This window comes from Chionomys nivalis, chromosome 1 (genome assembly GCF_950005125.1).
Source record: "Chionomys nivalis chromosome 1, mChiNiv1.1, whole genome shotgun sequence".
NCBI classification, from domain to species: domain Eukaryota; kingdom Metazoa; phylum Chordata; class Mammalia; order Rodentia; family Cricetidae; genus Chionomys; species Chionomys nivalis.
Genome location: NC_080086.1, coordinates 34082795 through 34105215, shown reverse-complemented (window position 1 = coordinate 34105215; position 22421 = coordinate 34082795). Strand labels below are relative to the sequence as shown.

General features: G+C 41.8%; 1 protein-coding gene across 8 annotated transcripts in view; it reads left to right on the top strand.

Annotated features, from left to right (window-relative positions):
• Positions 1-22421, top strand: part of Zfand4 (zinc finger AN1-type containing 4) — a 93245-nt gene that overhangs the window by 23840 nt on the left and 46984 nt on the right. For 4 of the 8 annotated variants that reach the window (XR_009056335.1, XM_057757416.1, XM_057757370.1 and 1 more), the window contains exons 3-5: positions 13116-13191; positions 14138-14205; positions 18270-18456. The exons of 1 other annotated variant lie outside the window; for it this stretch is intronic. Coding sequence is in view for 5 of the 7 variants with exons in the window: in XM_057757416.1 (XP_057613399.1) it covers positions 13116-13191; positions 14138-14205; positions 18270-18456 (331 nt within the window). In the remaining 2 variants the exon portion in view is untranslated. Of the gene's footprint in view, positions 1-13115; positions 13192-14137; positions 14206-18269; positions 18457-18483; positions 21118-22421 lie in introns of those variants that run through there. 3 more of the 8 variants (XM_057757525.1, XM_057757789.1, XM_057757613.1) reach the window with 3 other exon arrangements.

The window sequence follows — 22421 nt, the reverse complement described above, 5'->3', positions numbered from 1 at the left end:
ACTGCATAAATTTGAATTTATCTTATCAATGAAACTCATTGTACTTGCTTTTTCTTATTTTCTTCAATAAGAAATGCAGTGAGTTTCATTGATATTATAAATTCAAATTTAACTTACTCAAAAGTAGACAAAAGCAGACTTCTGTTCAGCAAGGTTATTCATGAGGCTGAAGCCAGCTTCACCACTTTGCAAGACCCCATTCTTTTTTTTTTAAACTATCTTTTCTCATTTTACATACCAATCCCAGTTCCCACTCCTTCCACTGTCCTGACTCCACCCCCAACCCACTCCTCAGTGAGGATAAGGCTTCCCCATGGAGAGTCAACAAGGTCTAGTAACATTGCTTTGAGGAAGGACTGAGGCCCTCCCTACTATATCTAGGCTGAGCAAGGTATCTCTCCAAAGAGAATGGGTTCCAAAAAGCCAGTCCAAGCAGTAGGCTTAAATCCTGGCCCCACTGCCAGTGACCCCACAATCTGCCTCAGCCATACAACTGTCACATGCATTCAGAGGACCTAGTTTGGTTCCTTCCCTGTCAGACAAGAGTTTGTGGGTCTCATTAACTCTGGTAAGCTGTTTCATTGGGTGTCCCCATCATGGTCTTGACCACTTTGCTCATATTTTCACTCCTCCCTCTCTTCAACTGGACTCTGGGAGCTCAGCCTAGTACTCTGCTGTAGATCTCTGCCTCTGCTTCTATCAGTTGCTAGATGAAGCTTCTATGATGACATTTAAGATAGTCATCAATCTAACTATAGGGCAAGGCCAGTCCTGGGTATTTCTGTAGAGCCAGGTTTCTTGCTAGCCCCATAATGGCTTCTTCACCAAGTTATCTCTTTCCTTACTCTCCATATCTGTTTTCCCCTTCTCAACAATCCCATTCCCTCATGTTCTCCTCCCCCTCCCCCTTCAACTTCCCCTTTCATCTTCTATTCTCCCCCACCTCCAGGCTCTTAATTTTTCTCAGAAGATCTTGTCTATTTCCCCTTCCCAGGGAAATCTATATGTTTCTCTTAGGGTTCTCCCTGTTTCGTAGCTTCTCTAGGGTCATTGACTATAGGCTTGTTATCCTTTGCTTTACAGCTAGTATCCACTTATGAGTGAGCACCATGTTCATCTTTATGGGTCTGGGTTACCTCACTCAGGGTGGGGTGTTTTTTTCTAGTTCCATTCATTTGCCTGAAAATTTCAAGATATCATTGTGGTGTTTTTTTGTTGTTTTTTTAAACCACTGAGTAATACTCCATTATGCACATGTACCATATTTTCTTTATCCATTCTTTGGTTGAGGGGCATCTAGGTTGTTTTCATGTTCTGGCTATTACAAATAATGCTGCTATGAACATAATTGAACAAATATCTTTGTAATATAATTGAGTATCCTTTGGTTTTGCTGGGTCTTGAGGTAGGTTGGTTCCCAATTTTCTGAGAAACTGCCATACTGATTTCCAGAGTGTTTGTACAAGTTTGCGTTTTCACCAGCAATGGAGGAGTGTTCCCCTTACTCCACATCCTCTCCAGCATAAGTTATCGGTTTTTTTTTTTTTTTTTTTTTTTTTTTTTTATCTTAGCCATTCTTACAGGTGTAAGATGGTATCTAGGAGTCATTTTGATTTGCATTTCCCAGATGTCTAAGGATGTTGAACATCTCCTTAAGTGTCTTTTGGTTATTTGAGATCCTTCTGTTGAGAATTCTCTTTTGAGATCTATAATTCATTTTTAAATTGGATTATTTGGGATTTTGATGTCTAATTTCTTGAGTTCTTTATATATTTTAGAGATTAGACCTCTGTCTGATGTTGGGTTGGCGAAGATCTTTTCCCATTCAGTAGGCTGCCTTTTTGTCTTATTGTCTATATTCTTTGCCTTACAGAAGCTTCTAAGTTTCAGGAGGTCCCATTTATTAATTGTTGCTCTCAGTGTCTGTGCTACTGGTGTTATATTTAGGAAGTGGTCTCCTGTGCTCATGCATTGAAGGCGACTTTCTACTTTTTCTTTTATCAGGTTCAGTGTGGTCGGATTTATATTGAGGTCTTTAATCCATTTGGACTTGAGTTTTGTGCATGGGGATAGATATGAATCTATTTTCATTCTTCTACATGTTGACATCCAGTTATGCCAGCACAATTTGTTGAAGATGCTTTCTTTTTTCCATTGTGTAATTTTAGCTTCTATGTCAAAACTCAGGTGTTTCTAAGATTGTGGATTAATATCTGGGTTTTTGATTCTATTCCGTTGGCCAACCTCTCTGTTTTTATGCCCGTACCAGGATGTTTTCATTGCTGTAGCTCTGTAATAGAGCTTGATGTCAGGGATAATGATGCCCCTGGAAGTTACTTTATTGTACAGGATTGTTTGGGCTATCCTTGTTTTTTTCGTTTTTCCATATGAAGTTGAGTATTGTCTTTTCAAGGTCTGTGAAGAATTGTGTTGGAATTTTAATAGGTATTGCCTTGAATCTATAGATTGCTTTTGATAGGGTTGCCATTTTTATTATGTTGATCATACCTGTCCAAGAGCATGGGAAATCTTTCCATTTTCTGGTATCTTCTTCAGTTTCTTTCTTCAAAGACTTAAAGTTCTTATCATAGGTCTTTCACTTCTTTGGATAGTGTTACCCCAAGATAGTTATGTTAAATCTGGCTTTTGTGAATGGTGATATTTCTCTGATTTCTTTTTCAGCTTCTTTATCATTTGTATATAAGAGGGCTACTGACTTTTTTTTTTTTAGTTGATCTTTGTCCTGCCACATTACTGAAGGTATTTATGAGCTGTAGGAGTTCCCTGGTAGAGTTTTTAGGGTCACTTATGTATACTATCATATCATTAGCAATAGCGAAAGTTTGACTTCTTTCTTTCCAATTTGAATTCCCTTGATCTCCTTTTGTTGTCTTATTGCTCTAGCTAGAACTTCAAGGACTATATTAAATAGATATGGGTAAAGTGGACAGCCTTGTCTTGTTCTTGGTTTTAGTGGAATCACTTTGAGGTTTTTCTGCATTTAATTTGATGTTGACTTAAACCAAAATTATTATTTTTTTTTTTTAAGTTTTTCGAGACAGGGTTTCTCTGTGGTTTTGGAGCCTGTCCTGGAACTAGCTCTTGTAGACCAGGCTGGTCTCGAACTCACAGAGATCCACCTGCCTCTGCCTCCCAAGTGCTGGGATTAAAGGCGTGCGCCACCACCGCCCGGCAAACCAAAATTCTTAAAAGATAAACCAAAACTAAACAGACTTTTGATTCTGACTTTAAGGTATAAATGTTTCCTAGTTCTTTATGAATTTAACTTATAATAATACATTATAAGTAATGTAGTGTTATATATGAATATATGAAATGTGTAATTTAAATGAAGCACACACAATCCTTGGCAAAGTTTTTTTTAAAGAATTTTTTTTTAAAAAACAACTCTCTGAACTTATGTTTAGTATATATAATGGAAATAGAGCCTAAATAAGAAAGTATGATTCTTACATGGGCATGGTATTACATGTCTATAATCCCAGCACTTAGGAGGTAGAAGCAGGAGTATCAAGAGGTTAGGGTCATCCTTACTACATACTAATTTGAGGTCAGCCTGGGCTTTTTGCTACCCATCTCAAAAACAAAAGCAAAGAAGAAAAGGAAATATGAATCCTTAAAAATAGACAATAAAGTGGGTGTTCATTTTGAATTTCCAACAATGCAGTTGCCCAAGGGCCTAAGGTAAAGCAGAAGGAGAGAAAAATCTAGTGCCCGAGCATTTGTAGCATTGGCTTAGGGGTCAGTTTTTGCTCCCTAAACTTAGCGACCATTGTGTTTTTCTTTTTTGAGATAAAGTTTTGGGATGTAGCCCAATTTGGCCTCTGCATTCTAAGTTTGGGATTTTAGGTGTATACAACTTACCCTGCAGTAAAGTGTGTGTAAGGGTGTTCTTCCTCAGTCAGCGGCCATGTTGTAATTGCCTCTATCCTACACTTAAGCAGTGTCCTGTTTAAGTTTCTGTTGCTTTGATAAACATCATGGCCAAAAGCACACAGGTTAAAGTCTATCACTGAGGGAAGCCAAGGCAGGAATATAAGGCAGGGGCTGAAGCAGGGACCGTGGAGGAACACTGCTTACCGGCTACCTCCTCTGACTTTCTCCACTTCTATTCTTGTACAGCAAGACTTGCCTAGGGGATGGCACCATCCAAATTGGACTGGGTCCTCCTACATCAATTAGCAAGTAAGAAACTGCCCCACAGGCCAGTCTGGGGGCAATTCTTCAAAAAGATTCCCTCTTCCCAGTTATGTCTAGGTTTGTGTTAAGTTAGCAAAAACTAACCAGCAAGTCCACCCTTGACAACCTGACACACAAACACATTATTGTTCAATCATAACTTTTTTCTCTTTTGTGATCACTATCTATTGTTACTATCACAATAAAACATAATAAAACTTTAATATACAAATTTAATATACAGTACATCTTTGAAAGCCCCACAATCTTCAAAAATTCCATTGTTTTAAAAGTCCAAATTCTCTTTAAAAGCCCAAAGTCTCTTAACTGTGGGTTCCTGTAAAATAAACAAGAAGACATATACTTACTTTAGAGTGAAGAACCAGTGCTCAATTTCAGTCAAAGCCCAACCTAACCAAACTCTAACAGTATAAACAGTTTAGTGTCTCCTGCCTGGCTCTCACACATCATCTAGGCTCCAAAGGGCTATCAGCTGTTAGCCACAGTGCACACAACTTTCCTTGTAGGCTCAGACTAGCTTCCCTCCGTACCTGCTGCTGTCCTTGGTGGTCTAACAGTCCTGACATCTCCCAGTGTGTTGTGGTCTCCACTGCTACTGAGACCGCACCTTCACTAGAAGCCTTTCTTGGCCTCTTGGGATGCTAAGCCTCAACTTCTCTTCATGAACTCATCAACTTCAGGGTTTACATTGCAACTTAGGCTGCACCTCCGCCAATGGCCTCTCTTGGCCTCCCACACTGCCAAGCTTCAGCTGTTCTGTAACCCATTCTTGACTTCAAAACCAGTACCACGTGGGAGACGCTTACACTTTACCAGTTTTGACTGTCAGCTTGAGGTGCAGCCTTGGACCACAGGTCTGTGTGCTACCCCTGAAGAAATACTTTCCAGCAGAGTTCACCGTAATATCTTGCTCTCGTCCATCATCTCTAAATTCTCAGCTCCAGCTAACCAGTGTCCCCATAAAGCAAGGTTTCGCTTCATTGGTGTTTGGCCTCTTGTTATCACTGCTGATTCTTCATCCTTGGTTGATCAAAACCAACACATTCTTAATTAGAATGTATCACATGCGTGGTCCTGGCTAGTTTCCTTCCTTTTGAAACTTTGTAAGTCAGGCCTCCTGTTTTCTGCATTTCTTTAGCATTTTTATCTTTCAAGCTTCCCCAGAACAGCCCATTAAGGTCTGAGCATTCAGTCAGTGGCTTTTTCAGCTCCAAAGCTACCAAATCTACATCTTCCTTTCACAAAAGAAGTCCTGTGCTGAAAACCCACAGTCAGGCCCATTGCAGTAATACCTTGTTCCTAGTCCTAGTTTCTGTCCTACTTTGCTTCCTGTTTTAAATTCATAACCAAAAGCAACTTGTGGAGGAAAGGGTTTATTATAGCATACAGCGTATCGTCCATCATCCAGGAAAGCCAGGGCAGGAGCTTGAGGCAGGAACTGAAATGGGGATTGTGGGGGAGTTCTGATTACTGGCTTGTTTCTCTGGCTGGCTTGCTTACCTACTTTTCTTGTAGACAGACCCAGCTGCCTAGGGAGGCACTGTCCAGATGAAGTCAGAGCCCTCTCACAACAATTTAGCCAGTAAGAAACTATCCCAGGGCTGGAGAGGTGGCTCAATGGTTAAGATCATATGCTGCGCCAGCAGAAGACCTGGATTCCATTCCCAGCATCCACGTGGTAGTTTATAAGTTCTAGGGGATTCTGTGCACTTTTCTGACCTCTGCAGATACCAGGTGTACACTTCTCATAGACATACATGCAGGAAAACACTCACACACAAAGTAAATCTTAAGACAGTGCCCCATAGACCTATCCCTAGGCCATGCTGACAGGGTGAATTCTTCAGCCGAGCTTCTTTCTTACCAGCTGACTCTTATTTCAAGTGGACAAAATCTGACTAGTACTAGTTTTCCAGGGAGCAGTGTTCTCTGGTTTTAATTGGAGAAGGTATTATAAGCCAAGATCTGGGCTTAACAGTAGACTTTTTATCCACAGTAATGGGAGCTCAAGGACAGTGAAGTGTTGTCTTCATCATGCTGAGGGAACAGTCCCACGTATACTTAGAATGAGGACAAATGAAGGTATTCATAGAGAAAAGAAAACTTGATGTTACTGATAAGACACTCTTACCAGAGACTGAAGCCAGTGGTTCTCCTAGGAGACCTTGCAGGCTGGTGTGGTTGCCATTGTCTAGTGTGTGTCGGTCTAGCTGGGGCAAATGATGGAGCACTTGTTGGAGAACAATGAATGGTTCTTTAATAAAACGTGAAGATTTAAGAAAATCAAAAAAGATTTAAAATTATATTAACAGGCACTTTTAAATGAAGATGGAGTTGCTTGGAATGAAGAGGGCTCAGGGCTTAATATTCCTCACAAGAATCACACAACTATGATTATCTATAGGTATTATATTGTTGGGTATGATCTTTTACAATTTTGGAATAGTTATTTAGAGTTATGTAGCTTCTACACAGTAATGGGAAATTATGCAAATGGTTCATCTTTCCATTGATCTACATTAGTACTAAAAAAGGCAGGTAGTTAAAAGCAGAAAAGTTAGCAAGTAAAAAAAAATGTGATTGTAAATATAATTTTTTTTAAAAAGGAGTTTGAACATAGTGGTATCCTGCATGGGTGGTTAATGTTACTCCCAGAGTCATAGGTTGTTTTAAAAAAATACCATTGCCAAGTGTAATATTCTTCTTTACAAGTATTGGTCAGGAAGTCCCTAGAGGTACACAAAGCAATACAGACTATCGCTGTTATTCTTGGTTGTCCACCAGAACTAGAAGGCAAGACTCTGTTACTGAGGACACAACCCAGTTTGTCAGCAGGACCTAGAGAAACCAAGCTGGAAATGAGCTAGGAGCTTCTTCCTTGTGCTCAAAGTGATGCAGGCTGTTGGGGGAGAAAAGTCATCAATGTCTTGCCCAGATATGGGCCCTTCATACTAAAATCCTGAGCTGCGAGGGAAGATGGGACCAGTGGTGCAGTCGTGGTGTGACTCTTACGGGGCATCCACTCTCTGGTTGAATCTGAGGCCCGCACTACAGAAGGGAATTCATGCCTGATACTGTAATCCTAGTCAAAAGCCCATGGCTATGGAGTCTGTAGGCCTTAGCGTTTGAAATTATTACTGCTTTGCTAAATGAACCATTGTCAAAATGCCTTGGAAATATTATGTTTATACTTATAGATTTCTGCTGCTGTCATCTGTGGTTAGAGCAACTTCTTTTTGCATTGGGCAGTGGTTAATGCAAAGACTCCTAACTGGTCAGAGTACTCAGAGTAAGTGACTGTTGAGCTCTCAGCCCCAAATGAGACTTCTGAATCCTACCTGCTTCAAGGTTAGAGAACTTTGAACTGAACTAAAGAAGAGCCAGGGGATGAAGAGGGGCATCCTGCATTGTCTTCTGAACGTGATGTGGCTATTCCACTGAACTCACGGCTGAGGCTACATGCATTGTCTTCTGAACGTGATATGGCTATTCCACTGAACTCACGGCTGAGGCTACATGTACAAGATGGAACGGTTAACACATTCTAGAAGGGATGGGGCAGGTGTGTTTATGAGATGCCACTCCTAGAAGCTGTTGTCAATTAATGCCTGTGACACGGGATCAGTAATTCTTTTTTCAGTATTGCAGCCATTGCTAAGTTTTTCATGCTCTAGTAAATAACACCACAGCCAAGCTCATGTAGGCAACCCTAATTAAATTCAGTGGATCATTGGAAAATGCCTAAAATAGGAGGAGGGGTACCTGTTGTGAAGAAGGAATGGCTGGGTGATTGAGAGAGGATAAGGGGGGTTAGTATGATCAAAATAGATTATACACAATGTGAAACTCATTAAATAAATAATTACACGTTTTTCTTTTGAAGTGAAGGAAAGAATTTTGTGAGGAGTGCAGGGTTTCCTTTCCTTGACAGAGAAAGAGGGCCTGGAGAAGGCCTGCCTCTGTGTAGTCTCTTGCTGAAGGAATCTGTTAATCGGTCCTGACTTTATGTGGCTGTGACATGGATGCTGGTCTTGGCTGTGCAGTGTCCCTGGGGTGCGGGGAAGTCCAGGAACGGGGGTTGTTGATCTATCTCTGTGTATTCCTCTTGAAGCAGATTTGGACCCCAAGAAGTAACTGAGACTGCTTCTGTGTAGATCCTAGTAGGGTTGCATGTACCAGTCTGCCTCTGTGCTGTTGGGTAGCCCTTTAGCTGTCTGGTTGCTCATGGCAGTAAGGCAGAGACAGACATTTTTGTTGGTCCTGTTTCTGTGTTGCCCTGCTGTGTATGAAGTCTGCCTCTAAGTCAGTAGCTCTCAACTTTTCCTAATGCTGTGACCTTTTCATACAGTTCTTCATGTAGTGGTGACCCCCAACCATAATATTTTTATTACTACTTCATAACTATAATTTTGCTACTGTTATGAATCATAATGTAAATATCTGTGTTTTCTGATGGTCTTAGGCAACCGCTGTGAAAGGGCCATTTGACTTCAAAGGGATTGTGATCCAAAGATTGAGAACCATTTCTCTACATGGCCCACCAGGCCAAATTTCCATCTGTGTGATTGTGACTCAGAGCTGTCCCTATCCTCGGTCCTCAACCATAGTCCTGAGACACATGCCCTAGGTTCCCAGGGTGAGCAGAACAGGTTGGGGTCTTTCTCTCTAGAGCTGTCTAGGGGCTTACTCATCAGGGAGTTTTTGAAAATGGCTGCTGCAGTCAAGTGCCCAGAAGAAAGGAGGATTTCCCTAGAACCTTCCTGCCCTGTGTAGGTGCAGCTCTTAAAGTCTGTCTTCTACCTTTCTCTACTCCTCTCTTGCTCCTTCCCTTCCCACTCTCTCCCTCTTCCTCCTGTCGCGGCCCCCCTCGTCCAGCAAGGATGATGCGACCACCGGAGCTCTTCTCACTGCAGTTTTATTCAGGACCTTTTGACAATTGTAAAATCTCTCTCTTTTCCTCTCTCCTCTCTCTCTCTCCCTCCGGGCAAACCTCTCCCAGCCCTTAAGAAGGCATGGGCAACCAACCCCGGATTGCCAGGTGGGCACTGCCCATAGGTCCATGCATATGCAAGCAGCTGACAATCATTGCGTCAGGCCTTAGCCATAGGAGTTGATTATCACAGAGAGCACTCGCTTTTGGGATTGCAGAGGGCGGGAGCCAGCACCATCATGTGCGACTCCACGCAGCTCTCTACATTGCCATCAGGTGTGGCTTCACGCAGCTCGCTACAGTTCCCCCTTTTTGTTTTGTAAAGCAACAGGCAAGAGTAGAGGTCTGATCTCTGTTAAAAATGGAACATGTACTAGTGTCTGTCCAGGTGTCATCCACCCAGAGAACACTAGACCTGTCCGGTGTCCTTTTACAGAGGTGGGAGTTAGACACCAACCGACATGCAATCAGACTTGCTCTTCTTGAGGTTGATGTATGCTTACCCTCAAGTGCAGTGCGCAAGCCTCGCATCCTGTGCTCGCTTCTATCTCTTTTAAGATAGCCAAACTTGGGGAGACTGTCCTGCTTCAATGGCCGTGAAGGCCTGAATGATCATAACTGCATTGCAATGCTGTGAAACCCTTATGTGACAGACACACCACAGGCATACCAGGGAGGCAAGCACCATTAAGCCTGCTAGGGCTCCTACTCCCGCCCACTCCTTCAGATGATCCATGGAGTGATCCAGGAGGATAGTCCTTCTGCCAGGCTGGTATCCATGCGTGTGGAATCTGCAGTCGCAATCGTCATCCGCAGCTTTTCCAGTTGTTTTTGAATTCACCAGTCCAATTACCTAAAAGATATCTAGACAATTCTTTAGACAAATTAGCTGCATGGGTTAATCTTTCATACTGAATGCTGGTCACACACAGCCCTGGATGGATAGAAATGTCTGACAGACTAGGGTATGGACTTGCCTCTCAACATACCCCAGCTGCCATACCCCCGTGGCACATTCATTCTTGTCAGCTGAGTGCATGGAAGACACCTCCCTCGTGCACCTCTTTGGCTTCCCTAGCAGCTCAGCTGATCCTGCTTCTGCTAAATGACCATATGCTGTATTCTCATGAGTTGTCTGATCTTACACAGGATTTAAAGATAAATGCCCATGACAACAGGTGTTGAGATTGCCAGCAGTAGGGTTCCTAATCACCATTAGACCCAACCTCCCATTTGGGCTACGGTATTCTACCAACCCTTTGGCTAAAACAGTACACACAGGTACCTGCTCTTACAATAGGGCAGTCTCTTGATTTAAATTCGCTCTGTCGCAGACTCTTCAGCAGCGTGCAGAGCCTAAAACTGCCATTACCTTTTCCTTGCCCCATGGCTATGCTGCGTTCTTGTGCAGCCCTGTGGGGTCTGTGCTCCAGCTTGTCTCAGCTCCAGCACTTGTTGTTGCCTTTGCTGATACTCTTAGCACTGCTGTGGCATCCGCCAGGCTAGGCACCGACTGCTGAGACAATGTGCCTTCCACCACAGCCACCTAGCAATGCTCTGCTCCAGCTGCCTTTCTGCCCCAGCTGCATTCGTTCTGGGTCCAGACTGGTGCACGGAGTGGAGCGGAACTCAGGGAAGCAGGCTTGCTGCTCTGAAGGGACCCCACTTAAATTATAGGGAATTTGGACGTTGTCAATCTCTCTGGCTACTTCCTGCTGAGCGGGGACGTTGCATTCTTACTGCCATTTTCAGCTGCGCTTGGACACAGGTCGCGGCAGCGACTGGAGAGAGGAGGGGACTCTACCTCCCAACCAAGCTGGAAGGTGGAGGCGTGGCAGCGCAGAACAGCCCTGGTTGTGCTGCACTTCTATGCCCTGAGGCACATGCTGGGAGTGGCCTAGCGTTCTGGCCTTGTTGGTCCTCAAGGCAGGTCCTGGGTGTTTGCAGGTTTGCAGACCCTCAGCGCTGCTTGGCCTTGGAGCCGCAGCTGCTCACTCTCCACTGCAAACTCAGGAGGTCTCGGTAATTCAAACCACATGAATCTAACTCCCTTCCTTAGCGTACCTTGTTCTGCAGCAAAATTCAGATCTCTACCAAGCTTGTCCCAGGATGACACATTAAGATTGCCAGAGACGGCAAACCAAGGAGCAATTGTGTCACATTCAGTCAAAAATCTTTCCAATGCGCTCCGTAACAGCTCATTAAGAGCCAGAAAAATCAGGTGTGATGTTGAAGCGCCCATTCTAAAATCCCATTCTTCCTTTTATTTTTACTTTAAACCGTCCACTTTGGTCGTGGCTCTCATTACCCCCACTCTCCCTTCTACCGGCGAGAGTGGAAAACCCGCATTTTTCGCGGATCCCCAGTCTTTACCTGAGGATTATCCGGTGCACCCCCTGACTGCAGCAAGTTCTGGGCTCCACGGAGAGAGGTTTGGAGGATCCCCGTACGGGCCACCACTTGTCTTGTCCCCGTACGGGCCACCAACTGTCTGTCGCGGTCCCCCTCGGCCAGCAAGGAGGACGCACGACACACCGGAGCTCTTCTCACTGCAGTTTTATTCAGGACCTTTTGACAATTGTAAAATCTCTCTCTCTCTCTCTCTCTCTCTCTCTCTCTCTCTCTCTCTCTCTCTCTCTCCGGGCAAACCTCTCCCAGCAGCATGGGCAACCAACCCCGGATTGCCAGGTGGGCACTGCCCATAGGTCCATGCATATGCAAGCAGCTGACAGTCATTGCGTGATAATAGCATAAATCAGGCCTTAGCCATAGGAGTTGATTACACAGAGAGCACTCGCTTTCGGGATTGCGGAGGGCGGGAGCCAGCACCATCATGTGCGACTCCACGCAGCTCTCTACATTGCCATCAGGTGTGGCTTCACGCAGCTTGCTACACTCCTCCTCCTCTCCCTGCTGTTATTGAAAACACAGTGCAACTGTGTGCTTTGTTAGAGGCTGTCTTCTGGAGCAGAGGTCTCAACCCCCTGTGCCACATCCCTCCTTTCTAGGAAGACAGCACTCCCCAGTCAGCACTGAGGCCTTCACATCACAATTTGCAGTTTCTTTCCTGTTATGTTCTCCAGAATTTTCTCCTACTCTTTCTTTCCAGCTAAAGCTAGTGTGTTCCTACCGTCAGGAAGGCTGCTCTCCAAAAAGCTCCCTTTTATTCCCCAGGGATTCTAGCAGTCGATGCATGGGTGCAGTGTGCTATCTCTTATCCCAAATGAATCTTTTTTAAAATAAAAAGGAATGCTTCTTCTATAATTCTTTGGTTGAAGCCTTAATCCCCAATGTGAAGGCACTTATAGATTAGGTCCTTTAGTATATAATTTAGGGCAACATAAGGTCTTAGGGTGCAGTTGTCATGATAGTATCTTTGTAAGAAGAGACGTGAGAGTTCTTAGTGTTCTCACAGAAAGAAAAGGCCATGTGACTCTACAGGGGATTGGTAACTAACATGCCAAGAAAAGTGACCTTTGAATGAACCTATTTGGAACCTGGATTTCATCGGCTCCAAGAACCATGAGACACATATTTCTATTATTTAGGCCACCCAGGCTATGGTGCAGATTCTTTCAGTTTCTATCTTATGTATTATATATATACCAGAATACTTAGATATACATCATGGCAACCTAAATAGTAATCAGAAAATCTCCTAAGATTCGTGGGGAATAGAGTAGCATTTCAATGGGAGTGCATATGCCATGGTAAACCACGAGTATTTAAAGGTAAGAGTGATGATGATTACAAAAGACACATGAAATTGTCTTTCTTGGCTACTGGATAAATAAAAGTGGTACCAGTCATACATTGAAGAGGACAGCTGTTAGGCCAGAGTGCTTGAACCAGAAATGTGTTTAATTCATAAGTATTCTTAGTTCTTTAATGACACAGCATTCTATCATGCTCTTTAGAGATGGTATTGACATTTAAACACTTTTTATTATCACCTTTCCTTAAGGTATTCCCATCTGTCAGCAGCATTTAATTTGGAATAACATGGAGCTTGAAGATGATTATTGCTTGAATGATTACAAGTGAGTGTAACTATCTATTAGCAGCTTTATAGGTGCGCAGTGTTGTAACTCCACACACCGGTGCTTTTCTTCATGTCTCTCCTGAACAGCTTGATCCCAGCTTTCATCCTGAATTCTGACCTCTAGATGTGTTGTCTCAGTACCACCTTTGCTCTTGATCTTCGTTCTCTGATGTTTGTTGTTCACCTTTAACTTTTCATGCCGAGCTCTTCGTCCTTGCCTTCTTATATGGTTGTATTAACTTCTTGTCTTTTTGCTTTTTTCTCTGAATATTGACCCATTCTTTCCTGGCCATGTTTTGGGCATAAGAGAGTTGCTCTCCTCTGAGATTTTGTTCATTAGGCCCCCTTTCTCTTTAAGAAGTGGTACTGTGTGCACCTGTGGTTACAAATGTGCTTTCTGACATTTTACCTTTCTCTTTTCTTTCATGTAATTTATTTCACTGATGACAAAGGAGTTAGGAGGCTGAGAGATGGAAGAACACCAGGAGTTGGCAGAACTGGTGGATTTGCAGTGTTATTTTTATTCTATTGAATAAATTTTCTGTTTCCTCATTCTTTGGGTTTTGACTAAGTTTCCTTTCTTTCTTGGGCCTACTTTTTGTATTTTTCAAGACAGTGTTTCTCTGTATAATTCTGGCTATCCTGGCACTCTCTGTGTAGACCAGGCTGGCCTTGAACTCACAGAGATCTGCCTGCCTCTGCCTCTGGAGTGCTGGGATCAAAGGTGGGTGACCACCAGGCTGGACCTCCATTTTAAAAAGCTTGTGAAAACTTATAAACTTTCTGTAATTTATACAGGCAAACAATATATTTATTCATATTGCTGTGTCTTTCTTCATATATTAGGGAATGTATAGTAAGGCAAACAAATCAGCACATAATTAGTGGTTCATTTGACACTGATTGTTATTTGGTGATTATAGTTTATTTTTGTGCATTTACAGCATTTCAGAAGGTTGTACCTTGAAGCTGGTATTGGCTATGCGTGGTGGACCGATAAGTACTAGAAAAGGTAGGCATTCATTAAAGCAATCTAACAATAATTCTTAAGTTTAGTAGTACTATTATTCAAGGGGTTAATGTTTTTATAGGCTCTCATTTTAGCCAAGTTCCTTTTCTGTATTAGGTCTTTGATTCTTTTAAGCATTAGTCCTTACAACTTAGATGTATGACCCCTGGAACTCCAATATGTAATCCCAGAATAAATCCCTCATGATTCTGGATTCAAGCCAGGAATATTTTAAAAATAAGTCTTAGTAGTAAAGGGAGGAAAAATGGAATGATAATATAAATGTCACTTTAGCATTGTGTTTAGATTCTAGTCAATCTTGTTGCTTTTTAAACTCTGCTTGACTTTTAAATTCCTGGGATAATTATTTGCTATAGGAAATTCCCAAATTGCCTTTTTACCTGGGATGAAACTCAGTTTCATAGTCGTGTTGAATTCTTTCTCTGGAATCCATTCATTCATTCAGCAAATGCATAGTGAGCATCTACTGGATTCTAAAATATATTTTATTTTAATTTTAATATTGTGTATATGTGAGTGTTTTTGTGTGGGTATGTACACATGAGTGCAGTTATCTTTGGAGACCAGACAAAGGTGCTGGATCCTCTAGAACTGGAGTTTTCAGGATGATTATTAGCTGACCAGTGTGGATGATGGGAACTGAGCTGAACTGGGATCCTCTGCAACAGTAGTATGTGCTTCTTAGACCCATTTCTCCAGCTCCATCTATTGGGCTTTGAGTGAAGGTCCCAAGTGCAGTAAACAAGGGTGACAGAGTCTCTGCTTCCTAACACTTTCTCCAATAGATGTGTGAGAAATTGATGGAATTTCAGGTGTTTGTGAGGTCTGTGTGGAAAATAGACAGGAAGATGTGATAAGATCTATATAAATAGCGCAGTAGGAAAGGTCTGTGGGAAAGATTACAAGGGCAGAGAGCTTAATTAGTAAAAAGTGTGTCTTATTGTTATTGTTGTGAAGAGACACCAGGACCACAGCAACTCTTATAAAAGAAAACATTTAATTGAGGCTGGTTACACTTTCACAGCTTTAGTCCACCATCCCCATGGAGGGGAGCAATGGTGGCATGTAGGCAGACATGGTAGCTCAGAGTTCTACATCCAGATCTGCAGGCAGCAGGAAGAGAGAGACACTGGGCCTGACTTGAGCTTTTGAAAGCTCAAAGCTCAACCCTAGTGACACAGTTCGCCCAACAAGGCCATACTTCTTTTTATTTTTATTAAAGATTTTTTTATTAATTATACAGTGTTCTGTCTGCATACATGCTGTAGGCCAGAAGAGGGCACTAGATCTCACACAGATGGTTGTGAGCCATGTGTTTGCTGGGAATTGAACTCTGGACCACTGAAAGAGCAGTTGATGCACTTAACCTCTGAGCCATCTCTCCAGCCAAGGCCATACTTCTTAATCCTTGTCAAGTAGTGCCACTAATGACCAAGAATTCAAATACATGAGTTTATGGGGCCATTCCTATCCAAACCGCCGCAAAGTTTTAATCCAGGGAAGAGCTGGGAGCATGCTTACTAGCCCCCAAGTCAGGTTAGCCACAGGCACCCCCACCATATAGACTCGTGCTCAAAGTAGTCCTGCTCTGTACCCTTAAGAAGACCTTCACATTTTTTTGTTCCTCCACAAACTAGAAAATTGGAAATTGAGTATAGATTCCATTGCTGGTTTATTCTCGCATATCAAATTATATCCCCATGCTTTATAATTTTGGCTAAGATTATTAAAATATTTTTCTTAGCTGGACGGTCGTAGCACACACCTTTAATCCCAGCACTTGGAAGGCAGAGGCAGGTGGATATCTGTGAGTTCAGACTAGCCTGGTCTACAGAGCGAGTTCCGGGACAGGCTCCAAAGCTACACAGAGAAATCCTGTCTCGAAAAACAAAAACAAAAGAAAAGAAAGGAAAAAAAATTTTTCTTATCTACCTTAAGAGCTGTTTATAAGAACTGCATGAGTTAGGGAAAACAATGACAATGAGGTTAAATCTGATTAACCAGCACTCTGAAGTCATCAGAGATTCTCTTAACTGATTTCTGAAGTAGTTTTATGGTTTAGAGAGATGGCTTAGCAATTGGGACTGCTTGCTTCATAATCATGAGAACTAGAGTTTAGATCTCAGCACTCATGTAACCAGCCAGGCATCCCATAAATGCCTGTCACTTCATTTCTGAGGGATCCAACCTCCATACCCCCAAATGCATGTGCAGATAGATACACTTATGCAGACACATAAATAAATAAATAAATATTTTAAAACAAAATGATTGTATGTCATATTGGTAATATTTATACTACTGAGGATACTTCAAAAACTGTTTGCTGAGCTATTATGTCAAGTTAGACTTATATAGTGTTTAATGGTTTGTGCATTCTATATTAGGAAGTTGGCAATATGTACTATTACATCTTTAAAGCTCATTTAGTCTCAGATTCATCATTTGAAAAGTGCCTTCATCATGTGAGTTACAATAATATTTAGCTTTTAAAATAGTCATTATCTAAATAACACAGGGAAGTAGGCATTAAAGACATGCGTGTATAATCTGAGTCCTCACGAGGCTAAGGCAAGAAGATCACAAATTACAGGCCAGTTTTGGCCATAAAATGTTAAGGATTTGCCTTAAAAGAAACAGCACAAGAAAGCAATCTTCTCTATCTAAACTTATATCCTAACATATATTGCTTTTAGGTGACAAAATCTTAGAGATTATTCAGTTATGAAGAAGCATGCGTGCATAGACAACCTTATTACTTCTGCCATAGGGTCTGGTTTTAGGAAAGGCTTTAGTATCTGTGGTAATAGTCAGGTCTTAATGCTGTCATGTGAAAAGGGCATTGCAGCATTCCAGCTTTGTTAATAAGTTCATGAAAGTTAGACAGCTTTGAAAGTTGAGGACAACTGGATATCACTGGCTTATCAGTCACGAGGAGCGTGAGAGTGGCTCCAGCAGGCCTCTGTGAGTCTCCTATGCTCTGACTGGACATGAACACACACTCTGACCAAGACACCCGGGTCACGAGAGAAGCCTTTCAAGAAACATATAGTGATCCTTTCTTTTTTTTCTTTTTGTTTTTTTGAGACAGGGTTTCTCTGTAGCATTGGGGCTTGTCCTGGAACTCACTTTGTAGACCAGGCTGTCTTCAAATTCACAGAGATCCACCTGCCCTGCCTCTGCCTCCTGAGTGCTAGGATTAAAGGCCTGTGCCACCACCGCTCAGTAAGAAACACATATTGGTCCTTTCTTAAAATGCAGTTTTAACACACTAAAATGCCTTCCCTATTTGTGCACCTTTAACTATTTCAAAGAGCAGCTATAAAAGCATATATTCTTATATAACACTGAAGAAAAGATTTACTTGTTTTTTTTTTCTTTGTTGCTTTATTTTGTTGTTGTTGTTGTTGCTACAGACTGAACCTAGGACCTTGGGCATGCTAGATATTCACTTTATCATCAAATTTTGTGTCTAGCTCTCTCTTGCCTCTGACTTCTTGAGTATGTTTCCCAGTTGTGTTTGAGTGCACATGTTTATTTTATAATCTAAAGTATGTGGAATTTATAATACATTTAAGTGATTTATTGTTGGAACCAGTATTTAAAGGCACAAGAAGCTAAAGAGATTCACTAAAGTAATGATAGATAATATTGTACTTAGCAAGTATATCAGCTGTACTGGTACAGGACTACAAATGCCCTCATGTTTTAAGTGAAGCCCTGTCTATGGGCATGTAAAATAATGATACATTTTTTTCCTTCATATTCATACAAAACAAGCCATGAATTTGAGATGTGGGAGAGACATAGGAAGAATTGGAGGAAGGGGTATGGGGGGATGATGAAAATACAATACTTATTAAATTCTCAAAATTAATAAAGGATGCTGTCTAAAATGTAAACTATCAGAAGCCTCTTTGGAAAGCATCTTTTATCACATGTTCAGTGTGGTTCTATAAATTCAGCATGTATATCTTGTTTCTGCAACAAGGTGCAAAAATGTTGATGTGAATTGAAAGACTGTTTATCAATTTTTCCATTTGTAGTTCCTGTGGAAGACCCACTTAGGGAGCTTGCTGAGTACATGGATTCCAGTCGAGACGAGGTCTGGGAAAAGACCTCTTGCAACAAACAAGTTACATTTTTGGTATACCGGGAAGGAGATCAATTGAATTTCTTTCGTGTAGTAGACAGGGGAGATGGCACTTTAACACCATTGTCTGAATCTTTAAGGTAAATAGGTTTCATTTGCACGTTTCACTTAGAAACGGATACCGTACAGCATACTTCAGGAGCCTTTGTATGCTCTTTGGGTTATTTAGGTAGCTGTAGTGTATTAACAAGGCCAAATAAGTTCCATGGGCTCTCCACCCCTTTCCTTGGTAAGTTATTCTGAAATCATCCTTCATGGTATTCATACTTAAAAAGGAATTCCTAAATTTTAATTTTCTTTACATGATAGTTTTTAAGTAAAAATGGTTTGTTTCCATTTATTTGTGAAACTCTAAGATGCCTGCTAGAATATAGTCTTATGATAATAGTATATTATTGTATAATCATGACATAGCAGAAAGGATTAATCCCAAAGTTTGGTATCATTTTTAACTGTATTACTTAAAAATGGGTAAATCTCTTTTTTTTATTTCATTACTACATAAGAGGAAATAAACTATATATTACTATTAAAACCAGAAGAAAAACACTATTGATTACTTAAGTAGGCAGTAGAAAATGAAAGAATTGGGACAGGATAGTTTCTGTGCATCTCAACTTACTTTGAGTCACTCCTTTCACTTTCATTTTCATTTTTAATTACAATATTTATTTGTGTGTATGTGTATGGCATGATGCATTTGGAAGTCAGGACATCTTGGAGAGATTCTCTCTTTTTACCCTGTTGGTCCTGAGGAGTAAATTCATGTAATAAAGATTGGCAGCAAGTGCCTTGACTGGTTGAACTGTCTTCTCAGCTCTCTTTTCAACTTTTAAGTCATTAAATATAACTGAACGTTTACAGCCAGTACTAGCTAATATAGAAGCACTGGTGTGAGAGAGAGAATCCACCTTCATTGAACATTCATCTAGTAGCCATAGTCCTGGTGCTGTAATGTTGCAGAAGGATATGATCTCTGGGATCAGATGAGTTGGCCTTCATGTCACCCCAAATGTAGAGTCAGAGATGGCCTGTGAGAATTGATATTAAATAAGGAGAAAGGCTTTGCTAAACAAAGGAAGAAAAGATACTAAAATGAGTCTCACAAAAAGATGAAAATCTAGTGTTACAGTCATTCAAAAGAAACCGCCCCCCCCAAAAAAAAGAAAAAAAAAAGAAAACCCAGCTTGTAATCTGGAGAGCAGTGTCTTGGGGTGCGGCATCTCGGTACAGTATGACTAGTGCTTTGTTCGGGGTGTCACCTCCATCCCCCACCCTCGTGCCTTACACTCATTGTGACGGCAGTGTGTGTTCTGTCGTTTGTTATGGGGAAGACCCTGCTTTCATGGTCATATTCACATTGTGATGTAATTCATTGCCTTTCACTTAGGTGATTGAGAGAACTGAGTTTTTCTGGCTGCTAGTTGGCTAGGGGCTTTTCTCAGTTCCTTTTTGATGAACTCAGACTGAAGTGATTTGGGACCTAAGTTATATTGTCAGAATCCCTTTACTCTTACCATGTTAAGTTGGCCAGACCAATCAGATCGGGTCATACCCAAACTCAAGGACAGTATGTAGTTATTATAAACATCAAAGGTGAAAAACCATACAATTTCCTCTAAGATTCTGCTCAGAGTGTGTGGGATAGAGAGGTTAGACTCCTGGTGTGTGTGTGTGTGTGTGTGTGTGTGTGTGTTTGCTACACACACATGCATGGGAATGTATTTGGAGGTCAGTAGAACTTGCAGGGGCGGGTTCTATCTTTCTACCACATAGGTCACAGAGATGGAGCTCAGGTTGTTAGTCCTACACAAAAGTACCTTTATCACCAAGCCATGTTGCTGGCCTATAATTTCAGTTTGTGTTTACCACTGAACCCAAATATTGTCATAAAGTTCATGAGGTTAAGGTGTACTTTCTGTACAGATCACCAAAAATAGTGAGAAAAAACATGATTGAGTGTTGACCGAGGTTTCTGTCCTGTCCAGTCCCACAGTCATTCAGTCCCAAAGAAACACACAGAGGTCTACATTAATCATAAACTGATTGCCCTTTAGCTCAGGCTTCTTATTAACTCTTTTCTTACATCTTATATTAGCTCACTATTCTTGTCTGTGTTATCCACATGGCTTGGTACCTTTCAGTGAGGCGTTCTCATCTTGCTTGCTCAGTGTCTGGCTTCCTCTGTGTTGACTGCAAACTGACTCTTTCCTCTTCACGGAATTCTCCTGTTCTCATTGCTCCACCTCTACTTCCTGCCTGGGTACTGCCCAATCAGTGTTTCTTAAAAATAATACAAGTGACAGGATAAACGTCCATTGTTCCACAGCAATTGAGTGATCATTATAGTTTGAATTTGATAAGTCCCCAAAGCATCCTGTTTGAAGGCTTTGTTGTTAGTTGATAGGCTTTTGGGAAATGATTGAATCTTAAGCACTCAGACATAATTGATTTGTCCCATGCTGGGTTTATGATAGCATATTGGGAGGTGGGGCCTAGTTGAGGAAATGAATATGAGGTGTGTGCCCTGGAAATCATAATTCCGGCTGTGTCATTTTTCTCTTAAAAGTCTTTATTATTTATTTGTGTGCATATATGCGTGTGTAGAATCTGGATGTCAGACGATAGCTTTCAGGAGTTGGCTCTGAGGATTGAACTCAGGGTGTCAGGCTTTGTGGAAAGAGCCTTTCCCTCTGAAAGCTTTCTTCTCTTTCTCTCTGCTTCCTTCTGGCTGTGATGAGGTGAGTAGCTCTGCCCTGCCATGTGCTTCCCACCATAATGTTTTGTGTTATGAATGTCCAGGAACTACAGAGCCAAGTGACCCTAGACTGAAACTTCTAAAATGATGAGCCAAAATAAATCTTCCCTTCTTTTTAGTCATTCCAGTTATTTGTCACAACAGTGGACGAGCTGAAACACAGAGATAAACTTTGTTCCCACTAAGCCATCCAAGTGATGACAGTAAACCCATGCTGATCTACTGGTGTCACAGTGCATGATGGATTCACGTGTTTATCAGATGTATGCTATGGGGAGGATCGAAATAACAATCACAGGCAGCTAGTACTCACCCACTTATTTACAAGTTGGAATTAAAACACCTAGGGAGTAACTTCTCGAGGAGATGAGACTGAGAACGTGAGAAGTTCAGGAGTGGGTAGGAAGAGAAATGAAGAAACACAGACGCTGAAGACTGGAGCAGAGAGTGGTAGTGGCTCCATTCAGCGTGCCTGTATCAGCACAGCAGATGGAAGAGGTTCCAGAAAAAAGCAGATACCTAGGAAGCACAGCTAACATAGAGTTAACATGGCACAGAAGAGCAATCTCAACACTGCTTTTCAGGAATCTGCAAAACAGGTTACTGATAGAGAATCTTCTTGCATTCCCAACACACATTGATGGTGCTGTTGTGAGGGAGCCAGTATTCTTGAAAAGGGAGAGGTGTGTATCAGAGCTTGTGGCTTTGGGAAACAAGCCCCTGTATTTTACTGTCCCCTCTGTGATGAAACCTTCTACAAACATGAATATGCTTTCAGTGAATGGCTTTGAAAATCAGTTTGAACATAGAGAAGACTGTCTACTGTAATTCTGCTCCAGAGGTACTTGATGGGCAACAAAAAAAGGTTGCAGAACTGACTTCCCCTTTAACACTGGAAGCTCTGGTGCTAGTTTAGGAGCTGGAAGAACTTTCTCTTTAACACTGGAAGCTGTGGTGCTATCTTAAAAGCTGGGAGAAGCAAGCAGATGCACCTGATTTGGTAGCTGAACGCCGTTGTGGATTGCAGGCCTCAGTACAGAGAGTTGCTCTTACCTCTAGTTGACTTCACAAGGGTCTGCAGAGCCTAACCTAGTTCTTTGCGCTCTCGGAGACATATAACTAACCAAGACATGGAAATAAGAGCTGACTGGAATAGTAGTGGGTGTCCGCTCTTCATATATGCAGGGGACCATTTCAGTACAGTTGATACTTTCCTTTTTATTAAGACTTTTGGCAGCCGGGCAGTGGTGGCGCACACCTTTAATGTCAGCATTGAGGAGGCAGAGG